This window comes from Caloenas nicobarica, chromosome 3 (assembly GCF_036013445.1).
Source record: "Caloenas nicobarica isolate bCalNic1 chromosome 3, bCalNic1.hap1, whole genome shotgun sequence".
NCBI lineage: Eukaryota > Metazoa > Chordata > Aves > Columbiformes > Columbidae > Caloenas > Caloenas nicobarica.
In genome coordinates this window covers 15,681,559-15,707,492 of record NC_088247.1, presented here as the reverse complement: position 1 = coordinate 15,707,492, position 25,934 = coordinate 15,681,559, and the positions used below count along the sequence as shown (strand labels likewise).

Below are 25,934 nucleotides of genomic sequence, written 5' to 3'. Positions count from 1 at the left end.
ACCTGGAGCTCAACGTTCCCGGGCGCTGTCACGGGGGAGCATCACCCGCGGGTAGGCCTCAGCGGCACGGACACGGCCCGGGACACCCGGGTACCCCGTCCCGCGGCAGCCCCGGGCAGCGCGCTCCGCCGCGGTGCGGCTGCTGCGGAGCGGGGCAGCGCCGCTGCCGGGCCCGGCTCCCCGCTGCGCACAGCCCGGGCGGCCTCCCCGCCCCGCGCCCCGGGCAGCGCGGGCGCCACGAGCGCCCCGTGACGGCTGCCCCCGCGCCAGCGGCGCCGGGCCGGGCCGGGCGGGCTCCCCGCCCCACCCCGCCCCACCCCGCCACGCCGCGGGTTCCCCACTCCGGGCTGCGGCGGGTGCGCAGCGCAGCGGGATGGCGCCGGCGCTGCTGGACCTGGCGCACTGGAGCACCTGGGCGGTGTGCGCGGTGATGAAGCTGCCGCAGCTGGCGGCGGTGCGGGCGGCGCGGGCGGCGCGGGGGCTGAGCGTGGGCAGCCTGCTGCTGGAGCTGGCCGGGTAAGGCGGGGCGGGGGGGGACGCGCACGGTGACAACATGGCGGCTGCGCGCGCAGCGGCGGGGCGCGCGGCGGGAGGGGCCGTTGGGGCGCGGCGGCGGCGGCAGCGCCTCGGCTCAGCGCGGCGGCGGCAGCGCCTCGGCTCGGGTTCGGTTCCTCCCGTCGCAGCTCCGGGCACGCATGGGAGCGCGCCGAGTGGCTGTTCGAAGGGAGCGGCGGGCAGCCCTTGCGCTCTTCGGTTTTAAAACTGCGCCTTTTTATGACACGGGCCCTCTCCGCCGAGCCGGCCGACTGTTCGGGTGCCTGTCAGTGCAGGTGCCGCGCCCGGCCCTGCCTGGGCATGCAAGCTGTTGGGAGCAGAAACCTCCTATTTTAAAGTGTTTCCGCGCTGTTGGTGTGTGTGGTTCTGTGCCGAACGACAGGGTGAGGGGCAACAGGCACAGACTGAAGCACAGGAGGTTCCGTCTGAACATGAGGAGAAACTTCTTTCCTTTGAGGTGCCAGAGCCCTGGAACAGGCTGCCAGAGAGGCTGTGGAGTCTCCTTCTCTGGAGACATTCAAACCCGCCTGGACACCTTCCTGTGGGATCTGCTCTGGTGAACCTGCTTTAGCAGGTGGGCTGCACTAGATCTCCAGAGGTCCCTTCCAACCCCAACCATTCTGTGATTCTGTAAAGGGAAACTCTGCTTTTTTAACTCGCCTAAAACCAACCCGGGCCACCTATGTAGCTGGAGAAAACACCTACTGTTGTGTTTAAGCCATGTATTTTGGTTATTGAATAGTCCGTGTGCCCGGTTGTGCAGGTGATTGTACCAGTTGGACAGGCTTCTCTCACCCCGATAAGTAAAACATAATCATTCTTTAACAAAATTACAAACCACGCCAAACTTCAAAGATTTGTCAGTCTATAATAAGCTTACATGGGCTAGACTTATTAAATCTTACTTAAAGAGGATTGTATGGAATGAAAAATAAATAAAACTGTGTGCATGTACAAGCAAATGTGGGTACAAGTGTGCGAGAGAAAATAGCTGGAAGAGCCTCATGTCTGTTGAACCCAGTGACGGAGGTGGCCAGACCATCCAGCCAGACGGCTGCTAGCTCTCCGCACCGAGCCGAAAAAGGGCTTTTTGTTCAGAAAAATCACCTCACAAAAATGGTGTGTTGTTTCTGAAGGCACCTGTGCTTCGTCTTCAGCCGGGGGCAGAGCTGTTGACGCTGGCCTGGCGCTGTGGAGGTTGGGCACGGGGACACCCCTCTGTGTGTAGCTGTTCCGAATCCCCGTGGGTCTCTGCTGCGCCCGTTCGCTGCCCGCATTTCTCCACAGCACTGAACCCCCGTTGTCGCTGCTCACCCTTAGCACCCCTCAGAGTCAGCAAACTGAATTCTAGTTCCAGCAGAGGTAACTTACCCCACAGCCTCGTGGGCAGCACTTTAAAATCAGTCATCTGTGTTGGTGTGTGTTAAGTCTTCAGGTAGTTTCAGATGAGCACAGGGAAGCCATAAATCTCTCCTCAGCACCTGCCTGATAACCACGGTACCCACACTGCTGCAGGTTCTGTATCTGCTCTGAGCAAAACTATTTTGGAAGAGTTTCAATGAAGCTTTTTTGAAATACTTAGTGGGAGTGGTTGTTTACTTAGTAGACTACTTATCCTGCAGCCTTTAAATAATTTGGTTCTGTTGCAGAGAGTTTTGGGGCTACTGGTACAAACTGGGATGGTTCTGCAGAGTCAGAATGCAGTGTCCTGGCAGACGAGTGACACAGAAGGATGGTGCTGATGACAAGGAGTATAATTCTCCACTACAAGAAATAAGACTTTGAGGAAGTTCAGATATTTAAATTCTGAATAGTGTAAAAGGCAGTTTCTTACAAGGCAGGCAGTTCCTTACACCATCTTTCTACACTGGAAACCATCCATTGTCCTTACATAAAACTATGCCCTAAGAGTCCTTTCTGTTTTCTCCACAGCCTTGAGGTTTCTGTCTAACCCTGTGGACTTGCGTGCAAGCTGAAGAAACTGAAGAAATGTGATCAAAGTTGAATTCCTTGTAGATACTATATTGTGGGGTAGCAGGGAGGAGAATTGCCATTTTTTGGTGCACTTAGGAAGAGGTTCTCAGTCTGACCAGTACAGCTGCTTTGGGAAATCTTACAGCAGTGTAGTCTAGACAGCTTAGAAGATGTTTTCTGCTCCTGTAAAACCTGCTTAATGTACAGATTGAACTCCAGACATGACATAAAGAGAGTTAGCCCACAGGTGCCAAGACATTTGTAAGGAAAAGGTACCCCACAGGTCTGAAAGCCTTTCTTTCTTTCTCTCTCATCAGTTGTAATTAATAAAATTATGCCTTACACACTGTGATACAGACCCTGCCAAGAAGCATGGGCAGCTCTCTACGTCTTATTCTATTTGAGGGTAACGGAAACAGGCTACAGAATCATCAGGCTTGTACTTTGTCTTCATAATTCTTTTATCAGTTGATAGCAGGGGCTACACCTTTGGCACAACTGAAACAGCAAAAAAGAAGTTGTGAAGGAGCTGTCATGTCCCTTCATGCAGTCACGCTGTTTTGTGTCTTTCTGTTCAGCTTCCTTGTGTTTCTGAGGTACCAGATCTATTATGGTTACCCTCTGCCGACGTACCTGGAATATCCCATCATCATTGCACAAGGTAATTTCTTTAAGCCGTGTTTTGGAAATAAAACAGGGCTCATTCAGCACTCCAAGGCTTTGCATGTAAGTACAGTGCTCCACTGCAGTGATGTGAAGCCATCGACCAATTCTAGCTGGAGTTTGTGGAAAGAGGGAATGAACATCTCAAATATAATTGAATTCGTATAAATTTTATGAAAATAGGTGGTCAGGTAGCGGAGAAAACTGTAATTAATATACACATGGTGGAGCTGCAGTGTAAGCTTATCTTTTATAAACACTCCAGACTCTAAGAAAACCATCATTGTGGAGCTTGCAGTGTTTTAGACATCAATCAAATTTGAGAGACAAAACTGGTAAGAAACCAGTTCCCATAGACATGGTATCCAGTGGAACTATCTAGAATTGCATTTGGGCCCCTTTTCATCCTTCTCTGATGAGCGATCTTTTATTCATTTCAGATGTCATTCTCCTTCTGTTTATTCTGCGTTTCAATGGACACATGAAACGAGCTTTGTTCTATGCAGTCACGTATCCTTTGAAATCTGGGCATTTGGGGTTTTGCAGCTTGTTTGGTAGTTCTTTGGGCATTTGGGGTTTTGCAGCTTGTTTGGTAGTTCTTTGCATAGCAGCCATGTCGTCACTTGTTTTGTGCTGCCATTTTAAATAATTTCCAGCTGCCCCTCAACATTCATTCCACATTCACATGCTGATTTCTTGAGTCACAGTAAAATCTCTATGAGAAGCGAGCTTTGTATGTAGCTATGCTTTAGAAGGCCCACAACTGATAACGAGTAAGACCAATTCTTAATTTATGTCATTGCTAGAGATGCAGGGTGGAAACAATGCATCTTTTTTCTTTGATTCCTACCCATGCAGATTGTACTTGCTATGATGAACTTTAAAAAAAAAAAAAAAAGAACTTAGACATGAATCTCAAGTCTTGCGCTTTGGAGCAGCTCTTGATAAAATCCTGGCATTATTCAACCAAAGACAGTGTGAAAAATAGGAGCACTTAGTGTTTCAACCAGTGCTTAATAATGTTTTATCTAGATTGTATAGTCTGTTATAAAGTTTCAATGTGATTATTTCTAGATTTTTTTAAAAATACAGTTCCCCAGACCGTTTTGAGAGCTGCAGTATCCTAGAATTTTCAGTGCTATGAAACTTAACATAATTAAGATTTGGGGGGGGCTGGTACATGCTAACACTGCGGAAGTGGATAATAGACCTGGCTATGGTAAGTGCTGCATGGTTATTTGAAATTTGGTCCACATATAATTTTTTTTCTCTGAAATCTTGATCAGTGAAATCTCTTCTTGTATTTGTCCTTGGAAGAATTAATCATTTGGGTTAGCTTTCAGAACAATCCCAGTTTTCTCACTTCTGTGAGTAGTTGGAAAATATAGCACTGGCAATACTCTCTGAAAAAAAAGAAGTATGTTCTGAAGTAAAGCTGTTAATTGTGGTGCCTTAATTAAAATTAGCAAAGGCTTAAGATGTTGAAAAAAGATTGCCTTTTTAGTCCTAATGTCATAATCCTCATTATTAAACCTTTAACATGAGAGGAAAAGAGTAGAGCATCAGTCAAAGCATTTGAAATAGGGAATGTTAAATATTTAACGAGATTTTTTTTTTCCCCTTTAGTCCTTGAGTTTTCCAAGAAAAATATCATCTGATAATGGCCTACATAGGTTAAAGATGTCAGGAGAGAGAAAGTTAAAATTTAATTGACATGAACTGGCGTTACTCATGCAAAAAATGATACAAATGGGGGTAAAAGCTTCCAAGCCTAACACCGACCCTCACTTGCAAGAGTATTCCAGGCATGCCCCAGAGCCCCGCATCAAGGTCCTCTCTACCTGCTGCCTTTGCAAAATCCCCTTTAAAAGGATGACAGGGTGAATAGTCTGTTTCCTTCATTATTTTTTCCCACCAATTGGACTCATTTTCCACACATTTTTGTCAGTTTTCTCATTCTTTTATGGTTTTGTTTGCCAGACATAATGGTAACAGATGGTCTGGATCAAGCTTGCTGTTTAGACTAGATCAGTCTCATTTTAGTTAACTTTCATAAACAGTTTTATGTAGCAGGTTGAGAGGCTTTTTTTTTTTCCTTTTATTATATTCGACTCTATCAAGCATTTGCCAACAGCAGTAGCAATTCTTCTATTTTTTGAACTTCTATCTAGGCAGTACCTCAGAAATCAGTCTCTTGCTTCCGGCAACTTTAATTTTTTGCTTCGTGGTTCATTAGTAAAGAGCTGAAATGCTTGGGTTGTAAAATACTGAAACAGTCTTTTTCTTCATATTCTAAATGGAAGTTAAGTCTTGTTTTTGAGTAAGGTACATGCTAGAGCCATAAGCTAAAGACTCAGATGATACAGCAGTGGAGACAGATGTTCTTTCTCTCTTTTAACCTTCTTTTCAGAATTTCTGCACGCTGATCAGTGCAGCCAGTAAGCTGGCTCAGCTGCGGTGCCTCTGGCAGACAAAAGATTCTGGACAAGTGAGTGCCCTGACCTGGAGTATGTCTGCATACACCTGCGCAAGTAAGCTATGGGCAACTTAGTGTGAAGCACCGAGTCTTCATTTTTTAAAGCCATATCTCCTAATGCCTCTTTCACTAGGTGTTTACCAAATGATTATAGGTAAAGTCTCGCCTCATGTAGTTTCCCTTCGTGCTGACTATGGAGACTCAGACACCACTCAGTCTCTTGAAGTTGAGTTTTATCATTGACACCGGACACGATGACGCTTTGACTTAGAAAACATCCAAATATGGTCAAAAGGAACTTGATGCAGTTGAAAAAAACACGTCTTTACAAAGAAAATATTTCGATGTCGTAGGATTTATTACAATTACTAGTGATCTAGCATGAAAAGGCACTACATTTTGTAGTTAGACAGTCAGATAATGCTAATTCTGAGAAGTCATCTATAAATATATGCTTAACACTAAATACCTTTAACTCTGTAACTACATGTAAACACATTTCTCAACAGAATGTGCCAAGAACAGTGATTTGTGCAGCTCGTGTTAATTACTTAGTGGTCTGCATCAACAGTTCTTCTACAGCTAGTTTTCAGAAGTGCCATTGTCATATTCACCAAACTTGTTTAAAATATTCTTACTATAGAACAGAGTGATGCTGGATCTATTTCCCCAAGAAACAAATGTTTTTAAGTCAATAATTAGAAGTTGTGGTATGTTCGCTGAACGATATGGCAATAAACATTGTAAATGGTTTTAATGTGCTGCTGCAAATGTGAAATAATTAAGGTTTAGATTAGTGGGGGGGAGGAAAGCTGAATTCCTCATGTTTGCAGAAGCCTGAAAGCACGAATGTGAACATTTCCAGTGGTTAAGTCATGCCAACTCGATTGTGGGTGTAGCTCAGTATCAACTACTGAAGGTGAGGGCTGAACAGAGAAGCAGTGAACACTGACCACATCCAATCTAATGAGATGGAGAGATAGATATAGATATAAAAATTCTAATTATATCAGTGATTTTCACATTTAAAAATACCCCTAACACAGTGTCACTCAGCTTTGAAAGCTTGATCTCTGAAGCTAAAATAGTGAAGAGACTACACTAAAAGTGCAAATGTCTATACAGTATATATTTTCATGCAAGATTATCCCATTGAAAAATAGAATGTCATCATTTTTGAAGGTATAAACATGTTGTGTCTAGTCCACTAATCAGAATTCATTCAATTTACAGCAAGAATATTTACAACTGTAATGACTACAAATGATCTCGCAGGTGAGTAAAATACAGAATCACCCACCTTTCCAAGATCACAGCTGCCGTGGTTGTTTTTAGCTGTTTTGTAAAAGCAGTTAGCACATCTCAGACGAGCTAACACGGAACCTGGTGGTTTAGCAGGGTGAGGGAAGGAGTTATTACTAAAAAAGTAGCACAGGATTACAAATCAAATACCTGGAGAAAACAAAAGAAACCTGCTTATGCTTATCACATGGTGACATGTGGTCCAAAAGCCATTATTTGTTTCAAAAGGCAAAACCACTACAAAATCAGTTATGTAAATAGCAGAAAAATATTAAAAATATTTAATATTTAAATACATAAATGTAGTAAAATACAGCTTAATAAATCTATAATCATTGAGTGATAGCTTTTCAAATAATAAGTGTTTACTTATTATGGGGTTTATGCATTAAACAGTTCTATAAAGCTATTAAAAGTTCAGCTTAGTATATGAATAGTTTTAGGCACCACATTCAGATAGTTCATGGCAGGTTGAAAATGAAATGGTAGGCTTATAATAAACTACACCAAAAATGGGTTATAATATATAATTGTCAACTGATTTCCTTATAAAGCAAATTTATTTAACACCTTCTTACTGTTCTGCCAAAATGGAAAGAGTTAAGGGGTGCAGCAGATTTTTCAATAAATGGTTTGAAATCAGGACTTGGTGGATGTAAGAACAGTAACAAAATCACATTGTACTTCATTTGGTGGATCTTTGTTCTAGTTCAAAACTGGTATGTTATCAGAAACATGATTTTATTTTATTTTTTTTAAGCAGCCCTCTGCAGCATGATCAGGCTCTATTTGTACAAGCAGTTCAAGTGGCTCTTTCACTGAAAAAGGAAATCTCCTTTTCAATTACTCCTTTTCGCCCCTGTGCTTGCTGCTTTCTCTTTGCCAGAGTAAGAGTTCTGGGGCCATGCAGGCAACTGGATCACCAAAAAACTGACAGAATCACAAATTACCAGCTCAAAAGGGACCTCGAGAACCACTGGGTCCAACCTTTCTTGGCAAAAGCATGGTCTAGACAAGATTGCCCAGTACCCTGTCCAGTCTTAAAGGTGTCCAATGTTGGGGAATCCAACACTTCCCTGGGGAGATTATTCCAGTGGCTGATTGTTCTCATCAGGAAAAATTTCCCTCTTGTGTCCAATTGGAATCTCCCCACAGGTAACTTGTACCCATTACTCCTTGTCTTTTCCATGTGATTCCTTGTAAAAAAGGCAGTCTCCATCTTCTTTGTAGCCACCCTTTAAATACTGGAACATGGTGATAAGCTGATAACACACATGCCAAAATTTAGTCTGGATCAGATACTGAGTTCAGTTCACCCACAGCTACACACTCACACTGATAAGCAAGAGGGGTCTGTTGAGGGGAGGAAGGAAAGGAGGAAAACATCATGAATGTAAAATGCTGGCTCTTGAAAGTGTAGCTGGCTCTGGTCACAGCTGCTTCTTAAAATACAGCACAGAACACCTGGAACATGGAAGAGGTGGCAGCAAACACTGGTACTGTGCTGCTCTAATGGAGAATGTTTCCAGTTAACTACTAACACTGAACACTTTGGCATGTTCATCTTGGTTTCCTACACGTGTGGAATTGTCAAGTATCACATATTTCTGAAACAAAGTTTTGTGTACCTTCCTGTGAATATTCAATGTACCAAATAGATACTAGATATACCTATACTTCAAATTGTGGTTTCACAGGTAAAGATACTACACATATTTTGGTTTAAAAAAACGAACCTGACAGTTAATCAAGATACCAAAAAACTGCTTTTTTCTTAGTTGTCAAATTTCCTCTCATTAACATCTGACAGATAGAAGTATTTCCTGTCTCCCTGAAGTCTAAACTTCACAGATGGCAGTAGAGAACAATCCCTTTATTAGAAACACGTCCAACTATAAAGGACACATGAGCTGCGTCTCCAAGTTTAACTTTACGTGTAAATATAAATTTATATGAGCCTACTCAAACTTGTGCTATTCTCCTGGTTTTGCCAGAAAGGAATTAGAGGTACTGTAGTGTACTGTTTTCAGATATCAGTTGCAAGTGCTAAATGTTCTTCTCTGCTCTATTTACCTTGAGAATTACTGGGTTCTTGAACATGGTAATTTAAACTAATTGGCTGAAAAGACTTGCAGAATGGGAGCCAGCCTGTTTGTGTGGCAGTGAAGGTTTACAAATCAACGTGTCTTCTGAAAAATGACAGCAGTTGATTTTCTTGGATTTACACTTACAAAACTTTTTTTTCCCTTTTAGTTCTCATCCGTTTCATAACGATGCTCATTCTCAATATTTGGGTCACAGCCACAGTCCTGCACTACAGGAAAACTAAAAAGACTGATTAGAAGACACTCATCAGCAAATGCCATAGTTACCATCAAAAAAACCTGACATGATTAAGCTTAAACAACAGAGGAAAGGTTAAGGAAGCACTCGCTGTCTTAAGCCTAGTATTTATCCCTAAACATCCTTAGTAGTTGTGTGTATTTTCTCCTAGAAATAATTCTGATAAGATACTTAATTTAAGCAGCATATTTTTATTGGTTAGTTAAGTTTTACTGATACCACATTTTATCTGGATTTTTTTACTAAATGAACAAGGAATTTTGTACTTAGACGTTTATGTATTCTCATATCACTTCAGTACTTTCTGGTTACATATAAGCCATTTTCTTCAATTACACAAGAGCAGTTTTGTACCAACATATCAAAAAATCTTTCTGCATCTGCTGCAAGTTTGTAAAACAACAGATGTTTGTCTTCTTGCAAGCAACTCAATTAGTTAGACATTAACCATCCGTATTTTATGATGAAGAAAATCTGAGTCAAGGCCCAATCCAAAATAAGTTTCTGAATGTGCTTTACTAAGTCACAAATCCAGTTGGGATTGTGGCACTTTACATGCAACACTTAAATAGTACAATTTATTATATACAGGATACCCACAGTCACTTTCTTCAATATACCCAGTTTTTATTAGGATAAGAGCAAAAACTCAGCCATGAATTCTGCTTTTTCAACCGGAGCTCTCAGTCACTGAACATGCTGGTTTGGGAAGAGCGGAGACCGGACCCCATAGAAATCAATGAAACTTTGACCAACAGAGTTAAAAATCATGTTCCAGCAGGAGTTCCTGAGCGAGTCCCCAGACACAATCCATGTGACAGTGACCCTGTGCACCACAGCACTCGTCTCCAAGGGGGATCAGCTGTTGATGACACTGCTCTGAGCTTCGTTAGTTTTTAGCCTGTCTGGGCTGAAGAATCTCAGGATTTCAGTTTTTACTTTGGAGATTCTAATCTATTTGTAGTAGGTATATTTAAAAAAGGGGAAAGGATATTCTTGAGAGCTAGGGACGGGGGATTTTGCTTTTGGAAGTAACACCTTTCCGACCAGAAGTTACAGAAGTAATCACATAGCTTGCCTTCATTTCTCATTCATTCTCCAAAATGAAAAGAAGGGCTCTTTCAAAAGTTCTTACAGTATTACAGTTGATTGGCACATTAAAACAAGGCACCCTTGATCCTGACACCCTGGAAAACTGGGAAGACTGCATTGACTACCCCTGGGGCAGATTTTCCTTGCAGCGTGCTAAATCACGGGGCTCTCGTGGAAGAACAGGGTCTGCAAAAGCAGCTGTTTCCACCCATGTACACTCAGCAACCGGAGCCAGACCTTCCCCGCCGGCAAACATGGCTGCGCTGGAACTCCTCTTTTAGAGTGGGAAGGGCTATGTCTGTGGACATACGATTTCATATATCTCCCAGTACTGAGAGCAAGTTCAAAGATTACTATTTTTTTACTGCTCCACTAAAATGTATAAATGTTTTTATATTGAGAGAGTAGCTGTAAACATCCTGTCACTGATTTTACCAGAGCTGTGTAAAATATCTGAAGTGGTCTAGATGGTGGCAAGTGATACATTTTCCAGGTCGTAATAAAAAATGCTATTCTGCACGACTGACTAATATGATTCTTACAGTTAACTTTCATTAAATTTATTTTTTTATTCCATTTCTATATATGGAGAGAAAATGAAATATTCATTACAGGTCATTCATGGGTAACTTTCATTTTCACTTAATATTTGAAGTATCAGCCTGTAAAGTGCTAAAGAGCTCCAGCATCTTAAATGAAAAAACCCACACTTCTCGTCTCATTTTTTTAATTAAAGCCTCTTCTTGATAGAGGAGGATTTTGTATAGAGGTCAAACCCTGTCTGTTACTGACCTCTTTCATACTCCTGAGTGGTGCTGTAGCAAAATGAAGAGACTCCATTTTCGGTTTGAGGATCAGCACTTCAAGTTGGGTTTTTTTTGTCATAAAATGCTGAAAATGCATTTAAGAAAAGTTCTTTACAGGTTACTTAACATATTTAAAATAAATCAGAAACTTGTGGAAAAAAAGAGAGACTGAGGAAAACTAAGCTGGACAATTCACAAGCTTAAGGTAAAGTTCTTTTGTGGACTTGGAAAGCTGGAGCGTGAGTTCTCATTCAAGCTGCACAGGACATGGAACAAATCAGAAGTCAGCAGTAAATGGTTTTGTGCACTTTCCCCTCCCCCAGAGAATAATTTATTTCAGTTTTGTCAGGTACAAGTGTGGTCACAAGAAATGCAGACCCCGTGGTTTCCCAGCACATAAACCACGATGTTCTCAGTAGCTGGATTAAAGGCGATCGCTTTAGACAAGATACACGGGAGGAGGAATCTTGTTGAACTTGTTGTTCGACAGTACCAGGGCGGGCACAAGCGCGTTCGCTGCGTCACGCAGCAGTGACCACAGACGGGCAGGGAAAGCACCTGGGACTGACTGCAGCATGTGTAAGTGGTGAGTAACCTCTGTGCACCAGGCTGGCAGCAACACGGCTCTGCTCACAGATCCTCTCAAGTGCTGAATTACACACTCGGTGTCTAACGGCACCGCTCACAGCAAGCTCATGGGGTAAAACAGCACTTCTGTCCTGGCTGATAACGCGTGGGTCCTGCCAGGGCTTCCAAAAAGGATGAATTCTCTTTCCTGTGCAGTACAGCCCACTGAGTAACCCTGAATCTCTCCAGCTACGGACATGATGAACTACGACTGTGCATTTGGGAACAGGTAAGCTACAAGATGCACTTAGCCACAAAGTTCAGTTTAACAGTATGAAAGAGAGAAAAAAAATCATGAAATTCACTATCTTCCCCCCAATAATGAGGACATGACTCCAGAGACAGCAGCTTGCAGCTCTGAAAGTGAGGATGTGGAGAGGAAGATGTGCACAGTTTACGTTTCCCAAAAGCCTGTTTCTGAACTGTCCTCAGTCAGCAGGAACGTCGTACGCAAACGCAAAACCATCATCTCCCCGGCTCTAGGGGCCTCCTGATGCTGAGCAGTTCACACAGAGCAGAGCTCCGCAGGTGTGGAGGTGTTTCTTCGTGTCACCATAATCCAGTAAAGGATCTTATTGCCTGGACTGCACCAAACATCATTATCCATTTAAAGATGTATGTAATAGGGAAAAAAAAATAAAAAAGAAAGAACACCTCAGAGCCAACAGGAAGAACTATTAAAAATGAAACACTACACAGACATGGGCATCAACTCAAGTGAGATGGTTTCCCAGCAATAACAATTATCTCCCTGCTAATTCTTTTCAGGCTGGCTTGTTCCCTTCCCTTCCAGATTCTTTGATACTTGAGATGCATATTTATGTAGGAAGCAGAACATAAAATGTGGTCTTCATCACTAATAATGATCTAAGAATGCCCCAGTCTGGAATGTGAGGAAGCTGGAAAACAAAAACCAAAAGAACTCAAACCTTAAAAGAAGATGTTATTAAATTCTTGGTTCATACTGAATTTAATTTGCTTGGGTTTGAGATAGAGTTCTCCAAGATACTTAGGAGTTCTCAGAGATGATGTGTCTTCCTGTCCAATAGGTGTCTGGGAGCCACAATAAACATCCCTGCAAGAACCTGCCAGCATGTCACTCGTGCTGGATCTGATTGCAAGACCTTGGCAGTCCCACGGACTAAGATAGAGACATCTTCAAGTTAAAGATACCAACCATTCCCTTCCACCTTGGAAGTGGTTTGGGGCAAGCACCATCTCTGGCTTGGAAAAAAATCCAATCTTTGGACTGAGTGTAAAATAAGAGGTTTTTTCCATAGAATCTTTTCAGTTGGAAGAGACCCTCAGGATCATTAAGTCCATGATACGCGACATGATAATCTTGGTGAAATTTAACTGTTGATACCTTAGGGACAATTTAAACATTTCTCATAATTTTGTTCACACTCTGCTTTGTTTTCTCAGCTCATTATAATGGTCTTGTCAGTAGCCTAAACAAACACCTCTGTCTGTTATGTGGCATTATTGACTGACGGGAAGGGAGCTTTAAGAGGCCAGACATCTTGTTCTATCTGTCAAGATCCTGGAAACTAATTTAAAGGACAGAACCTGCAGCAGCCTAAAAAGTGACAAGAGAAGTCAGCCAATCATGATTATGGTTCAAATTGAATAGTAACAGGGCTCCATGATGAAAATAAATTCTACTTACCGCCTTATTGTAATTACAAGTCACGTGTGTAAATGCCTACTCTGGGACGTACGTGGTTTCTGCTTTTGGAGGCTCTGGCCAGCAGGACCAAGACGCTGACCTGTCTCATGCTACGCGAAAAGCATGAATGGAAGAAGACACTTCGTGTGCCTCAGTGTCCCCTGTGTCAGGTACCTCAGGTGGTCAGGACTCTAATGAAGCACGAATTCAGTTTGTGTAAAGCATCTGTTCAGTTACCCAGTTACTGTGAAGAAATTTTGTCACCTTTGAGCAATTGACTCCATACAGATCCCACTGACCTGACTTCCAAGCCGGTGACTTATTGTGAGAGATTTTAAATCGTTTCCCCTGAAAGGAACCATCAGCACCATCCTCATGATCTCGCTGAGCTCAAGGGTATTTTCCTCTCTCAGTGTTGATGGTGACACAGGCAATGTGAGGCCATGGGATGCAGCAAGCAGATGCAAGTCCTGGAGCTGCCGCCAGATCCGCACCAAGCCACAGGACCAGCTATCGGAGCCTGTTTGTAAAAGGGAACGCAGCTGAGATAAGAGACGACGCTAGGGCCAGTGACTGTGAAAAAGGGTTCAGACCCTGGGGCTCCTGGCTCCTTCAGCCTTAAAACACTTAAGGTATTAGATATCTCAGATACCTCCAAAGAAAGTTTCCACCAATTCACTCATTAATAAAAAGCAGCACATACCCAAGGTACGTTGCTAACATGACAATTTAGTGCTTAAAGCCTGAGCAGCTGTCAAGCCAAAGGGAAAGAGGAAGATTAGTTACGGTCCCACAAGCCCGATGTAGTTGTTGCTGGGTGGCCATGCTTCCCAAGTGCTGCAACAGCATCTTGGGCAAAAAAATTCCCAGAGAGCTGGCAGGGGTGTTGACAAGAAGAACCGGATGGCCTAAGCAGCACCCTGGGACATGACCATACATGACTATCCATACAGGTAGGCTCACATCCCTAGAGAAACGCTGAAGGCCTAGACCTCAAAATGGGGTGACATGACTGAAGCATCACACGCAGTTGCCTTGGCTGTGACGGCATTTCTACGTGGCTTCTCCAAGCGGCCTAAAAAGGGCTGCAGGGACATGCAATTCCTGCGTTCTCTGCCCTTTCTTTTCAGGGTGAAGACGTGTCTTTCCAGATTTCTTTGAGGTATGCAGGACTACATATACTTATAACTCTGTAACTTTGCTGCCTTTCACTGTGACTTCCATTTTGAAAGATCACTTTAATCCTGGAGCTCCTGTGAGATTACTGGAGCAAAAGCAGCCATGGTCAAATCCAGCTGCACATGTGCAATAACTTGACTTTCTTACCCTTATAAAAGAACACCTCCTGCCTACAAAGAGGCAAAGATTCAAAACCCCCATCTTTGTAACAAGGCCTGCTAATTAGCATCCCCGTGCTCAGTCGCCACTTCTTGGAGCAATGGTTTTGCGGTGAGCTTTTCCATTTGTTTCTGGGGAGACCTAGATTTGATGTGTTAATACGGTATTCTTCTGCCACTGACATCTCAGTAGCCATGTCTTACTTCTCAGATGAGCATGTCTGAGTGCATCATTGTCCAGTTTATAGGCAACTTCAAAATAAAACATGGATTAGTTTCAGAACAGCTCCATCGACATCTTTTACAGAGATCCAACAACTCCTTCCCACTCTCACGAGGGATACTTCAAAGCACCAGGCAAAACCCCATGAGCCACGGGACACCGAAAATCCCCTAAGTGGTTTACAGGATCATCTTAAAAATGGCAAATAGTGTTTTTCAACCTAAAGTGTAGTATGTGCCCATGTGGTAGTCCACAAAATATTCTGAATATCAACTGTAATCTACTGAAAAAAACCAAATGAGCGACTATTTTAACGTAAATGCCAAAGAAAACTATCCAGGAATGCGGAGGAGACGGAACTACTCCAATTCCCTGAACTGTACCATGGACTGTTACGTTCTCCTGCCTTAGGAACAGAATCAGGAGGTGGTCAGGGATTGTAGGAGTTTCCAGGTAAGACGTTTGTTTTCACACAAGTTCCCCCTTTTCACAACAGCATCCCAAATGCGACCTCACAAGCATACGATGGGTGAAGGCACTTGAGACCAAGATTTATAAATCCTCTTCCAAGGATGACTCTCTCAAAAAGCTTATCATCCCTAGCAGCAGCTTTCCTGGCCTTGGTGGCTTCAGAGCTGCTGAATGCCTGTCAAAAATGTAGGAGGTTCAGTGTCTTCAACAGAGGTAGTAAGAGATTTACACTTGCAGCGAAACTTCGGTGACATTTTAAATTTGGCCACTGTCACTGACAGCCAAAATACTTGAGCCTCTCGCAACTTCCCAAGTCCCGCGTGGTGCCATGGTCCGTGTCACGTTTGGTTCCAGCATCAACCCTGCTAAGAAGCAGAAGAACCACGTTTCCTTCACTTGCAGACTTGGTGCTGGGTCGCTGGCAGCACTGTGAGGGGTTGAGCTTTGGCAGGAACCACTAGGAGTAGGAAACTGCAGCGCCCAGCTAGGACAGAAATGGAAGTCTCCTTCCAGAAAGGTCTTCATGACACCTGACACTAACTCCAACGGGGTCTCTCTGTCCAGCTTCTGTGCTGGTGAGCTCTTGGATGGGAACCAAAGAGCAACTTCCCTACAAGTGTCTTGAGCTTCTGGCTCCAAGTCTGACCCCAGCTCTTCCAGAAGGTTAATTTGCAGCTTGGCTATGTGATTTGTTTACTGCCGTGAAACAAAATGACCTGCAAGGAGAAAATTTCTATAGATAAAAGTCATCCAGGCCATAAAAATGTCCTGTTTGCTGTTACGAAAAGAAAGTGTTTACACATCAGTGACTTCGACACAAATATTCCTTACTTCAGGAATATACTCCTCTCGAAAATTTTAAAAGGTTACCATTGGACAATAAGGAAACAACGCAATCTCCAGGAGCTAATGTTTAAGAGTTCTTTGCATCAGCAGATGGAAGCAAAAGCGAAGAACAGAAGAGCAGCTTTGCCTTTTGTGTCCTAGGTACAATACGAGGTTCGTGCCCATCATACCATTGGGCAGGTGATCTCCACGTTACAGCCCAAACTGCACGAAGGAGCTCTGAGCAGTGCTATGATCTGGCCAGCCCCAGAGGCACCGAGAACTCAAAAGCCTTGAGGAACCCAGGTGGAGCTGGCCCAGCTTGGCGGCAGAGGTCAGAGCAGCGACCTCCAGCGCTCCCCGTCAACCCGCATCATCCTGCGACCGCATCCCAACGCAGCTGCTGTGTGGCCAGCTCAGAGCTGCTTGTGCAAGCACAGAACGTATAAACCATGGCCAGTACACACCGTAACACAGTATATTTCCTAAAATGTCAGACTGACAGGGTGCCAGGGATCCACAGTAACCGAGGACAAGCCCAGGAGAGCACGCGTGGCAGCCCCGGCACGTGGTGTCCTGGCCGAGGGCCCCCCGGCCTGTCCGGCCCTGGCGTCCTGCTGAGCAACCCCTGCCTGCCCCACAGCTGCCCCAGTGCTTGCCTATGTATTTAAATATTTCAATTAATTACCAGCTTCTCGAGTTCAGGAACTATTTTACCTTACTCAAATAGTTTATTTAAAAATATATATATAATATTCTCCAATTCAGAAAAGGATAGAACTTCCCACAATGTAACATTTTTTATATATATATAAAATATTTATGCATTCAGTGAATGGAAACAGTTTTACTGTATACATTTTTAATGTTGTACTCTATGCAAATCTGCATTACCTAAAAATATACCGTACTTTAAATCAAAACAAGCAGGGAAGAAACACTGTAGCTGTGCGCTGGCTTATAACACCTCACAGAAATGATATGAGAGTTTTTGTTTTGAATTTAAGAACTCACAAACAGCATTTTACTTTGCGAGTGCATAAACAGAAGACTGAATACATTCCGGCTCTGTTAAACTGAACTGTAGCAGAGGTTACAAAATGTAAATATATTTATTCATTTTCAGTATTTCAGTGTTTCCAAGTCCACCTTTCATGATAGTGTTAAATAAATCATGGTCCTATCCTTCCAAACATTTCAACACTCTTTAAAAAACAAAAACAAACAAACAAAATTTTAAAGTGAAATGTCCTCCTTCATTGAAGTGTTAGATCATATTTTAAATTACTGCACTCCCACACAATATTTTTAATATATATATATATTTTAAATATATATATATTTATATATATAAAGAGACCAAATAGGAGACTACATTTTTTACTGTCAATATGTTTAACATCGCATACTGTAGTTGTATAAAACATGCATTTTCTGGGATAATTATGAACACATCATGAATGAGCCCACATAAATTATATTTTTTGTACAACTCCAAGTTTAAAAAAAAAGTGAGATTAAGCGCCTCTGAGGCCCTTTCTTCCCAGCTATCAGTTCTCAAAACACACTACTGGAATATTTATCTATGCCTACAGCTATGTGCTAGAGAACCAGATTTAAAATTTTAAAATACATCTACAGTATGTTTTCATTTTCTTAAGGTTTGTGACAGTCCTTGGATATTGTGTTGTGAAATGTAAAAATAGTCACAGATTCTTTTTTTTGTTTTTCAGAAATAAAAAACACATCAAGGAGAGTAAGCAAAAACAAGGCAAAATGAAGTTTCATAGCACTTAATGAGGGTTAATATAAGTCATTAACTAATACTGAGGTTTGTAAAAAGGGCTGGATGAGCAGTTACATGTACAAGCAAATGGTCTGGTAATTCCCACGGTAACAGACATCGTTTCTGTAACCAACACCTCTCCACCCTTGAAACCAGTCGATATACATTCAAAATAGGCTGACATTGATATACTTATTAGGTGTAAAAATAGTGCACTATTTTTTCTGCCACAAAGCAAAATTGCATCCTAAGAGCTGGTAAACCTTCTTTTTTCCTTAAATAGAAAGAACGGGAAAAAAAACTTGGAAAAAAAATTAAATTAAGGCAATTAGACAGGTAAAACAGGACTGCCCATGATGACGGAGCTGGAACTAGTATATACTTCAAACTTATACTGGCTGCTGAACACTGACATGCAGCTTTTGATAGACGTGTATGAATGATATAAACTTCAACATTATGGCTTTATACAAGTGCATAGTTGCAACTGCAATAAGTAACGGTATCTGATTAATAAGCATAAAAAAATAAAGTGGAAAGATTTTTAAAACCCTCTTGCAGTATTACAGTACAATATATATACACAGTATAATGGTCACTTCTTACAGATGCAGTCTATATCACTGTGGCGGATCTTCCTCCTGTTCTTCTTGCAGACATGCTGGTGGCATCTTTACGAAAGCTGAAAAGTCAGTTTCTTCCATTTTAACATTCATTCCTCTCGATCCTTTTATGAAATGTAGTGTATGTGTCTTGCCAAGAAAGCTTTTGTGTAACAGAATTCAGAAAGTTACCTAACATATCCTTTTACTATTTACCAACCATTCCTCATTTGATCAGTCACTCAGGAGAATACAGGAAAACCCTCAGAGATTAGTAATTTATATTGCAGCAAAAATGTAAACCTCTGATATATATAGCACAATCTCTCAGGAAAATATATATTTTTAATATATTTTGGGATATGTTTCAGTCTTGCTGTAACAGGAAGAAAATTATCACCTTGAATTGTGTGTGCATTCACGGAAAGCAGTTAGCTGAAAAAGAAGCAGGAAGTTTGGTCAGTAAATGCAACAGATGTAAATCTGACAAAAATATACTTCCTCAAAGTCTTCATTTAAGCTGGGCTCATCGCACACTTGGGAGAAACGTCACTCCTCTGTATTCAACAGCATCGTTACTTAAGTATAGTACATCCTTACGCATTATGATCCCAGATCAGTTAAACCCCCTTGTAATGTATGAGGGTAAAGTACAACACACACAAGGTAACGGTCACTTCTAAAACATTAGTAACTTGTAAGCTTTTAATACATAAAGATGCAATATATTTAAGTAATGTAATGCTTGTTACTGTAAACACTTGGCCGGTTAAATTCTCCACGAGCTGGTATCTCAGTGACTGGAGCACACGGCTGAGGTTACAGCCTTGGTGCTGCTGCCATCGCCTGTTCTGTAAGGCTGAGACATGCCTTAAATACCATTTGAAATAATTCTTCAAAATTTAACATTTCGGAGTTTTTTCTGTGTAAACATAACATTGCATCAACATGTGAAATGATTAAACATGGAGAACTATAAAATAGTTATCGCTACTTCCAGTACGTTCACACTACGTAGGTAAGTGAGCCATGGGACAAATGAGGTCAATAAAGCGGCCGTATCTTTTCTACAGCGGTCAGTGAAACCGTGTCACAGAGCTGCACAGCCCATTTGCTGTAGTTCTCAAAGGCGTGGTTAGGTACCCAAAAAGCACAGCACTGCAAAGGAAAGCCAAGTCAAATCCACTTCATAACACAGGTAGAAAAGCAAAATGCAGAACACCAGCGATTTCATGTCTGCTAGCCAAACACCAGTATTTATGTTAAAAGTTTCAAAATGAAAAGTATTTGTAAATACCAAAACTATTTCAGTTAAACATCCAACTGCTACAATCTCCCTTTTAGCCTTCCAAAATGATCCGCAGACATTAGCAGTATTAGCACTACAGATGAGCAACTACTCTGACAGCAGCAGATAGTTTTTGGGGGGGCAGGCAGACATGAATTTTTTTAAAAAGATCTAAAATTAGAAAGATAAAAACACTAACAAAGGCAATAACTTTGTTTTAATGAAAATAACAACTCTAAAAAATTCGTCAACATCATTAACAGAATCTCATTTTTACTGTTTAAAATATTAAAATGAGATCTTGTATTTTCTCTGCTTTGAGAAGCAAAATCCAACATCGCATGCTGTATTCAAAGGCAAACAAATCCATTCCTCTCTATTTAGATTTACCCCTTATACTTCTTCAGAAATCAAAAACATCGTCATCATCATCATCATCACCATCAATATCATCAACATCATCAAATGACCAATCCCAGTCCTTAAATGCCAGATCAAGTAATCTGCAACAGGAGGGTTTGATGTTTAATGTGTGTATAAAAGACTTCAAATTCCATTTGTTATCACTGAACCTTTTTAAGTAAAAGACTGTTATGGTAGGTGGGTTCCTTCCTTCGCCTATCATGGAACATGAAGATTCAGTCAGTGTTCATGTAAGCCAGGAATATTATATTCATTGGAAATCTATCTCACAAATCATACCATTCTATAGAACACTTACCATACTGATTTTTCCTCTCAAAATTTTAGTAGAAAAGACCAACATGTGCATTTCATCAAATGAGGTGCTTTCTGTTTTGGTGCCGTTCTTGTTGACCAAGGTGCCGTTTTATACTCTCCCACTATGCCTTTCCAGACAATAACGCAAAGCTAACAATTTCGCCAATAAAATCAAATCATTTTGGTTGCTGAACAGAACATCAAATAAAATAGCGCCATCTGGATTTACAAACAAATACAGTAGGATTTTACTCTATCCCAAATACAGTGGGATTACGCTATACAGCTATCCCATAGCTCATTATTTAAAGCTAAGCCATGCCAAAAAAGCAGATATATCACTTTGTTCTCTAGGCATCGCTGCCTGTGCTCCTTCTATGGTCAATATAGAACAAGGCGAGGCAAACCTTGTCAGCAAATGAGTCAATTTTACCTATTTTAGGCATGTATTTGGGAGTGGGATGAATCATTCACTAGAAGCATTCATCTCTTTCTGTTGTTATTGGAGGATCTCAGACAAATAACTAACAAAGTACTAACTTCTCAATTGCTACAGCTACAAGAAATGAAGCCCGGTCTGGTCATCTCTCCAGTGGGCTCGATGGATTTTAAATAGGACTATCTGCCAAGCATAAGAAACAGAGATAGAAACCTAACAGAACGTCCAGTGTGTTTTAGGTAAGACATGCTACAGTGTTTAATATAGTCAATCACATGCTTTAAACAAAATGAGTTTCAGCGTTTCTTTGGGTTTTTAGGTTTTAAGGTTTTTACTTTTTTAAATGTGATATATCCCTGAAAAGGCTCAGTATACATTTATTATACGAACTACAGCTATTGTAATTTTTAAAACACTTTAAAATTTATTCGGTATTAAAATATATTTAAGTTGATTTTTTTTTCAATTTGGAATTATCTTTTTGGCACAATCCAGCAGAATGGATAAGTAGAAATTGTATGGTCTGTATCAAAAACTGCTTTGCCCTTTCCTAGATGATCACGAAGAACAACAGCCATGAAAACCTTGGAGAAACAATCACTGTGTGAAGTTCCTCGCAGGGACAGCATTTACAGGACAATGCAGGTTGGAAGGGACCTCAGGAGGTCTCTAAGCCCAACCTCCCACTCAAAACAGGGGCAGCTGCAAGGCCAGCCCAGGCTGCTCAAGGCTTTGTCCTGTCAGGTCTTGAAAGTCTCCAGAGATAGACATGGTTTTAAACTAGAAAAGGAGAGATTCAGGCTAGACATGAGGAAGAAATTTTTTACAATGAGGGTGGTGAGACACTGGCCCAGGTTGCCCAGAGCGGTGGTAGATGCCCTGTCCTAGCAGACATCCGAAGCCAGGCTGGACAGGGCTCTGAGCAACCTCATCTAGTTGAAGATGTCCCTGCTCATTGCAGGGGGGTTGGACCTTGGAAGGTCCCTTCCAACCCAAACTATTCTATGATTCTATGGAGCCTGCCCAGCCTCAGCAGCCTGCCTCCCTGCCCAGCTGTCTGCTGTTGGCTTTTCCTTTTCTCCAGCTGGAATCTCTCTTGGTTCAACCGACCCCTGGTTTCCTACCCTCCCACCATGCAGCACTGAAGAACCTGGCTCCATCTCCTTGATAACCTCCCCACAGGCAGGGGAGGAAGCTCTGATACCCTGCTGGAGCTTCCTTCATCCAGGCTGGACAAGCCCGGCTCCCTCAAGCCTCCGCTCTGACCACCCTGGCGGCCTCCGCTGGACTTGCCCCAGTTTGTCAATGTCTGGCTTGAATGTGGGGGCCCCAAGGCAGAAGTAGGATCCCGCTGCAGACCAAGGAGTGACCAGAGGGGATATCTCTGTCCTCAGCCCTCTGGGTGCCATCCCAGAGCTGCCTCATCTCCAGCTTCTCAACAGCCACTCCGTCCCCACCTCACTGGCAACTACATCTTCATTCTTAATAAAGTTCGTAACAGAAAATTAATTATTCCACATGGTAAGCCCTTGCACAAAAGCCTCACGGAAGCACCAGTCAGATGTAAATTGGCCATAGCAATTACAGTAATTTATAAATACGTGGTTTCTTATTAAAAGTGTTTAAATCCATAAAAATTTCCACCGGTTTGACAGACCTGCATTAGTAAGGTGACAGGTGACATGACCTCACAGAACTACACTTTTCCATCGAGTAGGTACATTTGCAAAGCTAACTTGGAAAGTTTAACTGAAAAAATAAAATGGCTTACACACAAAAATATTCCTCCTCCTCCTCCTCCCACCATTACAAAATATACAGATAGAGAAAAAACACATTCGAGGCTGATTCGTAGTGGAGGATGATCACAACTAAAAAGAATGGCAAGAGTGAACACTAAGTTATGAAAGCATTTTGTAAAAAAGGTCACGAAGATTGAAAGAAGGGTGTTAGAAGGAAAGAAATTATTTTCAGAACACCTAAGAGTAGCTGTGGAAAAAGAATCAGGATTTATAATACACCCTTTATATGACAATAATAAGAAACAGAATAACCCTACTGAATTAGATTGTAAACACTATGCAGAAGCATTCTACTTGTCCCTCAAGTTGTCATAAATGTTTCCTCAATTCATGCTTCAATCCAATCATGGATATTTTAGTTAGTTTTGCACAAAGAAACTCTTTGATAATCAGTCCCTAAAAAGTGATTAAAAAACTTTTTGCCTTCACGGTTATAATAAAAAAATCTAATCATTTAAAACCAAATTATGAGGTCTTTCTTTTACACATATGAAGTAAAGCACCAAAAATTAGACTGTATGCAAGTTAGGGGGAAAGTGAAATTAAGTTACTTTCACTATGCATTTCCACACATTAAAATACCAGCATTTTTTTAGGATCTAACTCTTCACAGCATAAGGCTGGTTTGTGGTAACAGCGGTATCACCGCCAGATCACAGGCACACTGCGTTCCCCGCTCCAGCTCCAGCCGCTCACCCAACCCAGTTTTCCAGCAGCCAGCTCGGGCGCTGGTGGCAGCCTGGTCACAGACCCGAGGTCACGGTGCCGTCTGCCACTGCCAAATTATTAATGTCTCTCTGGGGAAAAATGTGAAGCCTTTGCTGAACTGCCTGTTGCTGCTGGAACACTGCAACAAGAACAACAAGACCAAACCCTCCACAGGCTGTCCACAACTGTGCACTGATATAACCAAGTACAGCCGGTACTCTGGGTGATGGAAAACGCAAACTGAAAAAATCCAGAAATTGTGTACTGCACAATCACATAAGCACTACCCGCAGAATGTTATCACTTCCACAAGACAGCACAGGATTTTGCTCCTTAAAACTGACCCAGTAATAGATTACTGTTCTTTGTATTGTCATTTTTTCCCAAATCAGAGGAACCTGATAAGACTGTGCTTTTAGGAATCACAATAAACGATCTTGAGTCCTAGGCTACTGAATAAGGAACTGAAACCAATCCTCTCACCCCTTGGTAAGTGCTCCAGCTACCTGACCAAATGGGGACCCCCCACCTTCCCGCTCTCTTGGAAAAAGCGTGAGAGCTGCTCAGACAGGTGCTACCGCTGCAGCAACGGGCTCCACGCTGAGGAACCCACACAGGCAGAGACACAAAAGTGAGATCCATCTGAACAAGCTTTTCACTGTAGATGTCCAAGAGCATGCTGTATGCTCCTTTTCTGCACCAGGACGACATGAATCCTGAAAACAACTCTTCCTAAACATCAACTGTAAATGGAGTCAGACACAGATATACACATTTGACGAGATGAAACACACTCTAAAATACAAATCCGCAAACAGGTGTGTAACCTTAGAGCAGGGCAGGAATTCAAACACACGCCACAAAACCAAACAATAAGAAATGAAAGACACGTCGTCTTTTGCTGTGTGTAAGGCCTTCTAGACTGCTTTTGAAGGCACCTATTCTCTACGAGGTTCATTAGAACCACAAGCACCTAACTTCATTGCTCAACTTCAAATCGGGTAGTGGCCGTCTTGAAAACTATTAAACCTTTTCTTTTTTCTTTTCTTTTTTTTTTTTTTTTTAAATCTTCACATCCCTCTCACTGACTCTTTGCCTCGTTAAACTCCATCTTCCCTTCCAGCTGCCAGTTCTCAGGAACTATTTGGCTACAGACGAACACTGCAAATTCTGCCTGTTACATGTAAGAGCAATACGATACATTTTCAGTACGGCAAGGTTAACTAACAGGTAAAGCAAGGTCTCTTAAACAAGGGAACAAACATAGTGGCTCTTCTTTTAACGTAATTGAGGTTTATAGAAGATAACATGCTAGATCACACGTCAGTAGTCAACAATGTTTGTGGTCAATTGTCCTCATCAACATATACAACATTAATAGTAGTAAAATGTTTAAAACAAACGAAATAGCAGCTCTTGTGTCACCTCGGTTTGTTTGGAGGAAGCTGTCGACTTGGTCGTCTGATGGACTGGTTTGGCTGTACCTTCATGGAAGTTCTGGGAGAAGATCGAGCAAAGGGGTCTGGTGCTGGAGGCTTCTTGGGTATTTTTTTCACCAGTCGGCTCACCCATTTTTGCTGTTCTTCCGTAGAATTAGCTAACAGTAGTAAATTCTTTGCCGTTGAAATATCATAGTACACTGTAACAAGAATTTTTGAAATAAAGACTGTTAATATTCTAAACATGTTCCCACATCAACAATTAGTTGTTGGGTTACCATATTCTCACAGTCAACACAAAGACAAATACGCAGAGAAAACAAAAGCGAAGTGAACCAGGTTTTGCTGCTGGCAGGGCCTCATCCTTACATTTAGAGGGTAACAGTTTAGTGCACTACGGAAGACACACACTCACACAGAAAAGAACAAGGGAGGGTAAGACAGAATGGTGTGCCTGAGCCCAAAAAGCTATGTAACCTGAGTCACAAGGAGTAAACTTCACTGAATGTCATTTATTTCGTAACATGCACTAACGCTACCGTTTCACTTAGCAGTGCAGCACAACAGTGTGAGCAGCCTTACGACCGCCACGTTTTACTGCATGATGCTGACAATACAACAGGTACGTATAGATATTGGCCGCAGGCCATGAACTCACAGCAGTCAGCTGATCCTCGTGTAGACACCTTCAGAAAGGTTCTGACTGCTACATACTAATAAAAGAAAAACCTACCTGCTTATCTTTAGTTCATGTCAGATCATTACTAGAATCCTCTGATCTATTAGA

General features: G+C 42.1%; 2 protein-coding genes across 4 annotated transcripts in view; one reads left to right on the top strand and one right to left on the bottom strand.

Annotated features, from left to right (window-relative positions):
• Positions 1-325: 325 nt before the first annotated feature.
• On the top strand, positions 326-10,919 carry SLC66A3 (solute carrier family 66 member 3). Its single transcript, XM_065631106.1, has 7 exons — positions 326-516; positions 3,108-3,190; positions 3,633-3,702; positions 4,354-4,411; positions 5,603-5,723; positions 6,902-6,943; positions 9,224-10,919. The coding sequence occupies exons 1-7, from the start codon at positions 374-376 to the stop codon at positions 9,310-9,312; spliced, it is 606 nt and encodes a 201-aa protein (XP_065487178.1). The 5' UTR covers positions 326-373; the 3' UTR covers positions 9,313-10,919.
• ROCK2 (Rho associated coiled-coil containing protein kinase 2) overlaps positions 10,631-25,934 on the bottom strand; it is a 109,562-nt gene continuing 94,258 nt past the window's right edge. For 2 of the 3 annotated variants that reach the window (XM_065631103.1, XM_065631105.1), the window contains 3 exons: positions 25,134-25,347; positions 20,430-20,542; positions 10,631-19,186 (listed from right to left, as the gene is read on the bottom strand). In XM_065631103.1, coding sequence (XP_065487175.1) covers positions 20,443-20,542; positions 25,134-25,347 — 314 coding nt within the window. In that variant the 3' untranslated portion in view covers positions 10,631-19,186; positions 20,430-20,442. The remainder of the gene's footprint in view (positions 19,187-20,429; positions 20,543-25,133; positions 25,348-25,934) is intronic. The other variant, XM_065631104.1, reaches the window with a different exon arrangement.

Excerpts from the sequence above, each read along its gene's own strand:
- SLC66A3 (XM_065631106.1), top strand. The coding sequence starts at position 374 with ATGGCGCCGGCGCTGCTGGACCTGGCGCACTGGAGCACCTGGGCGGTG. Across the intron at positions 3,703-4,353 it reads GCTTTGTTCTATGCAGTCAC|ATTTGGGGGGGGCTGGTACA; the intron begins GTATCCTTTGAA and ends AACATAATTAAG. Across the intron at positions 6,944-9,223 it reads GACTACAAATGATCTCGCAG|TTCTCATCCGTTTCATAACG; the intron begins GTGAGTAAAATA and ends TTTCCCTTTTAG.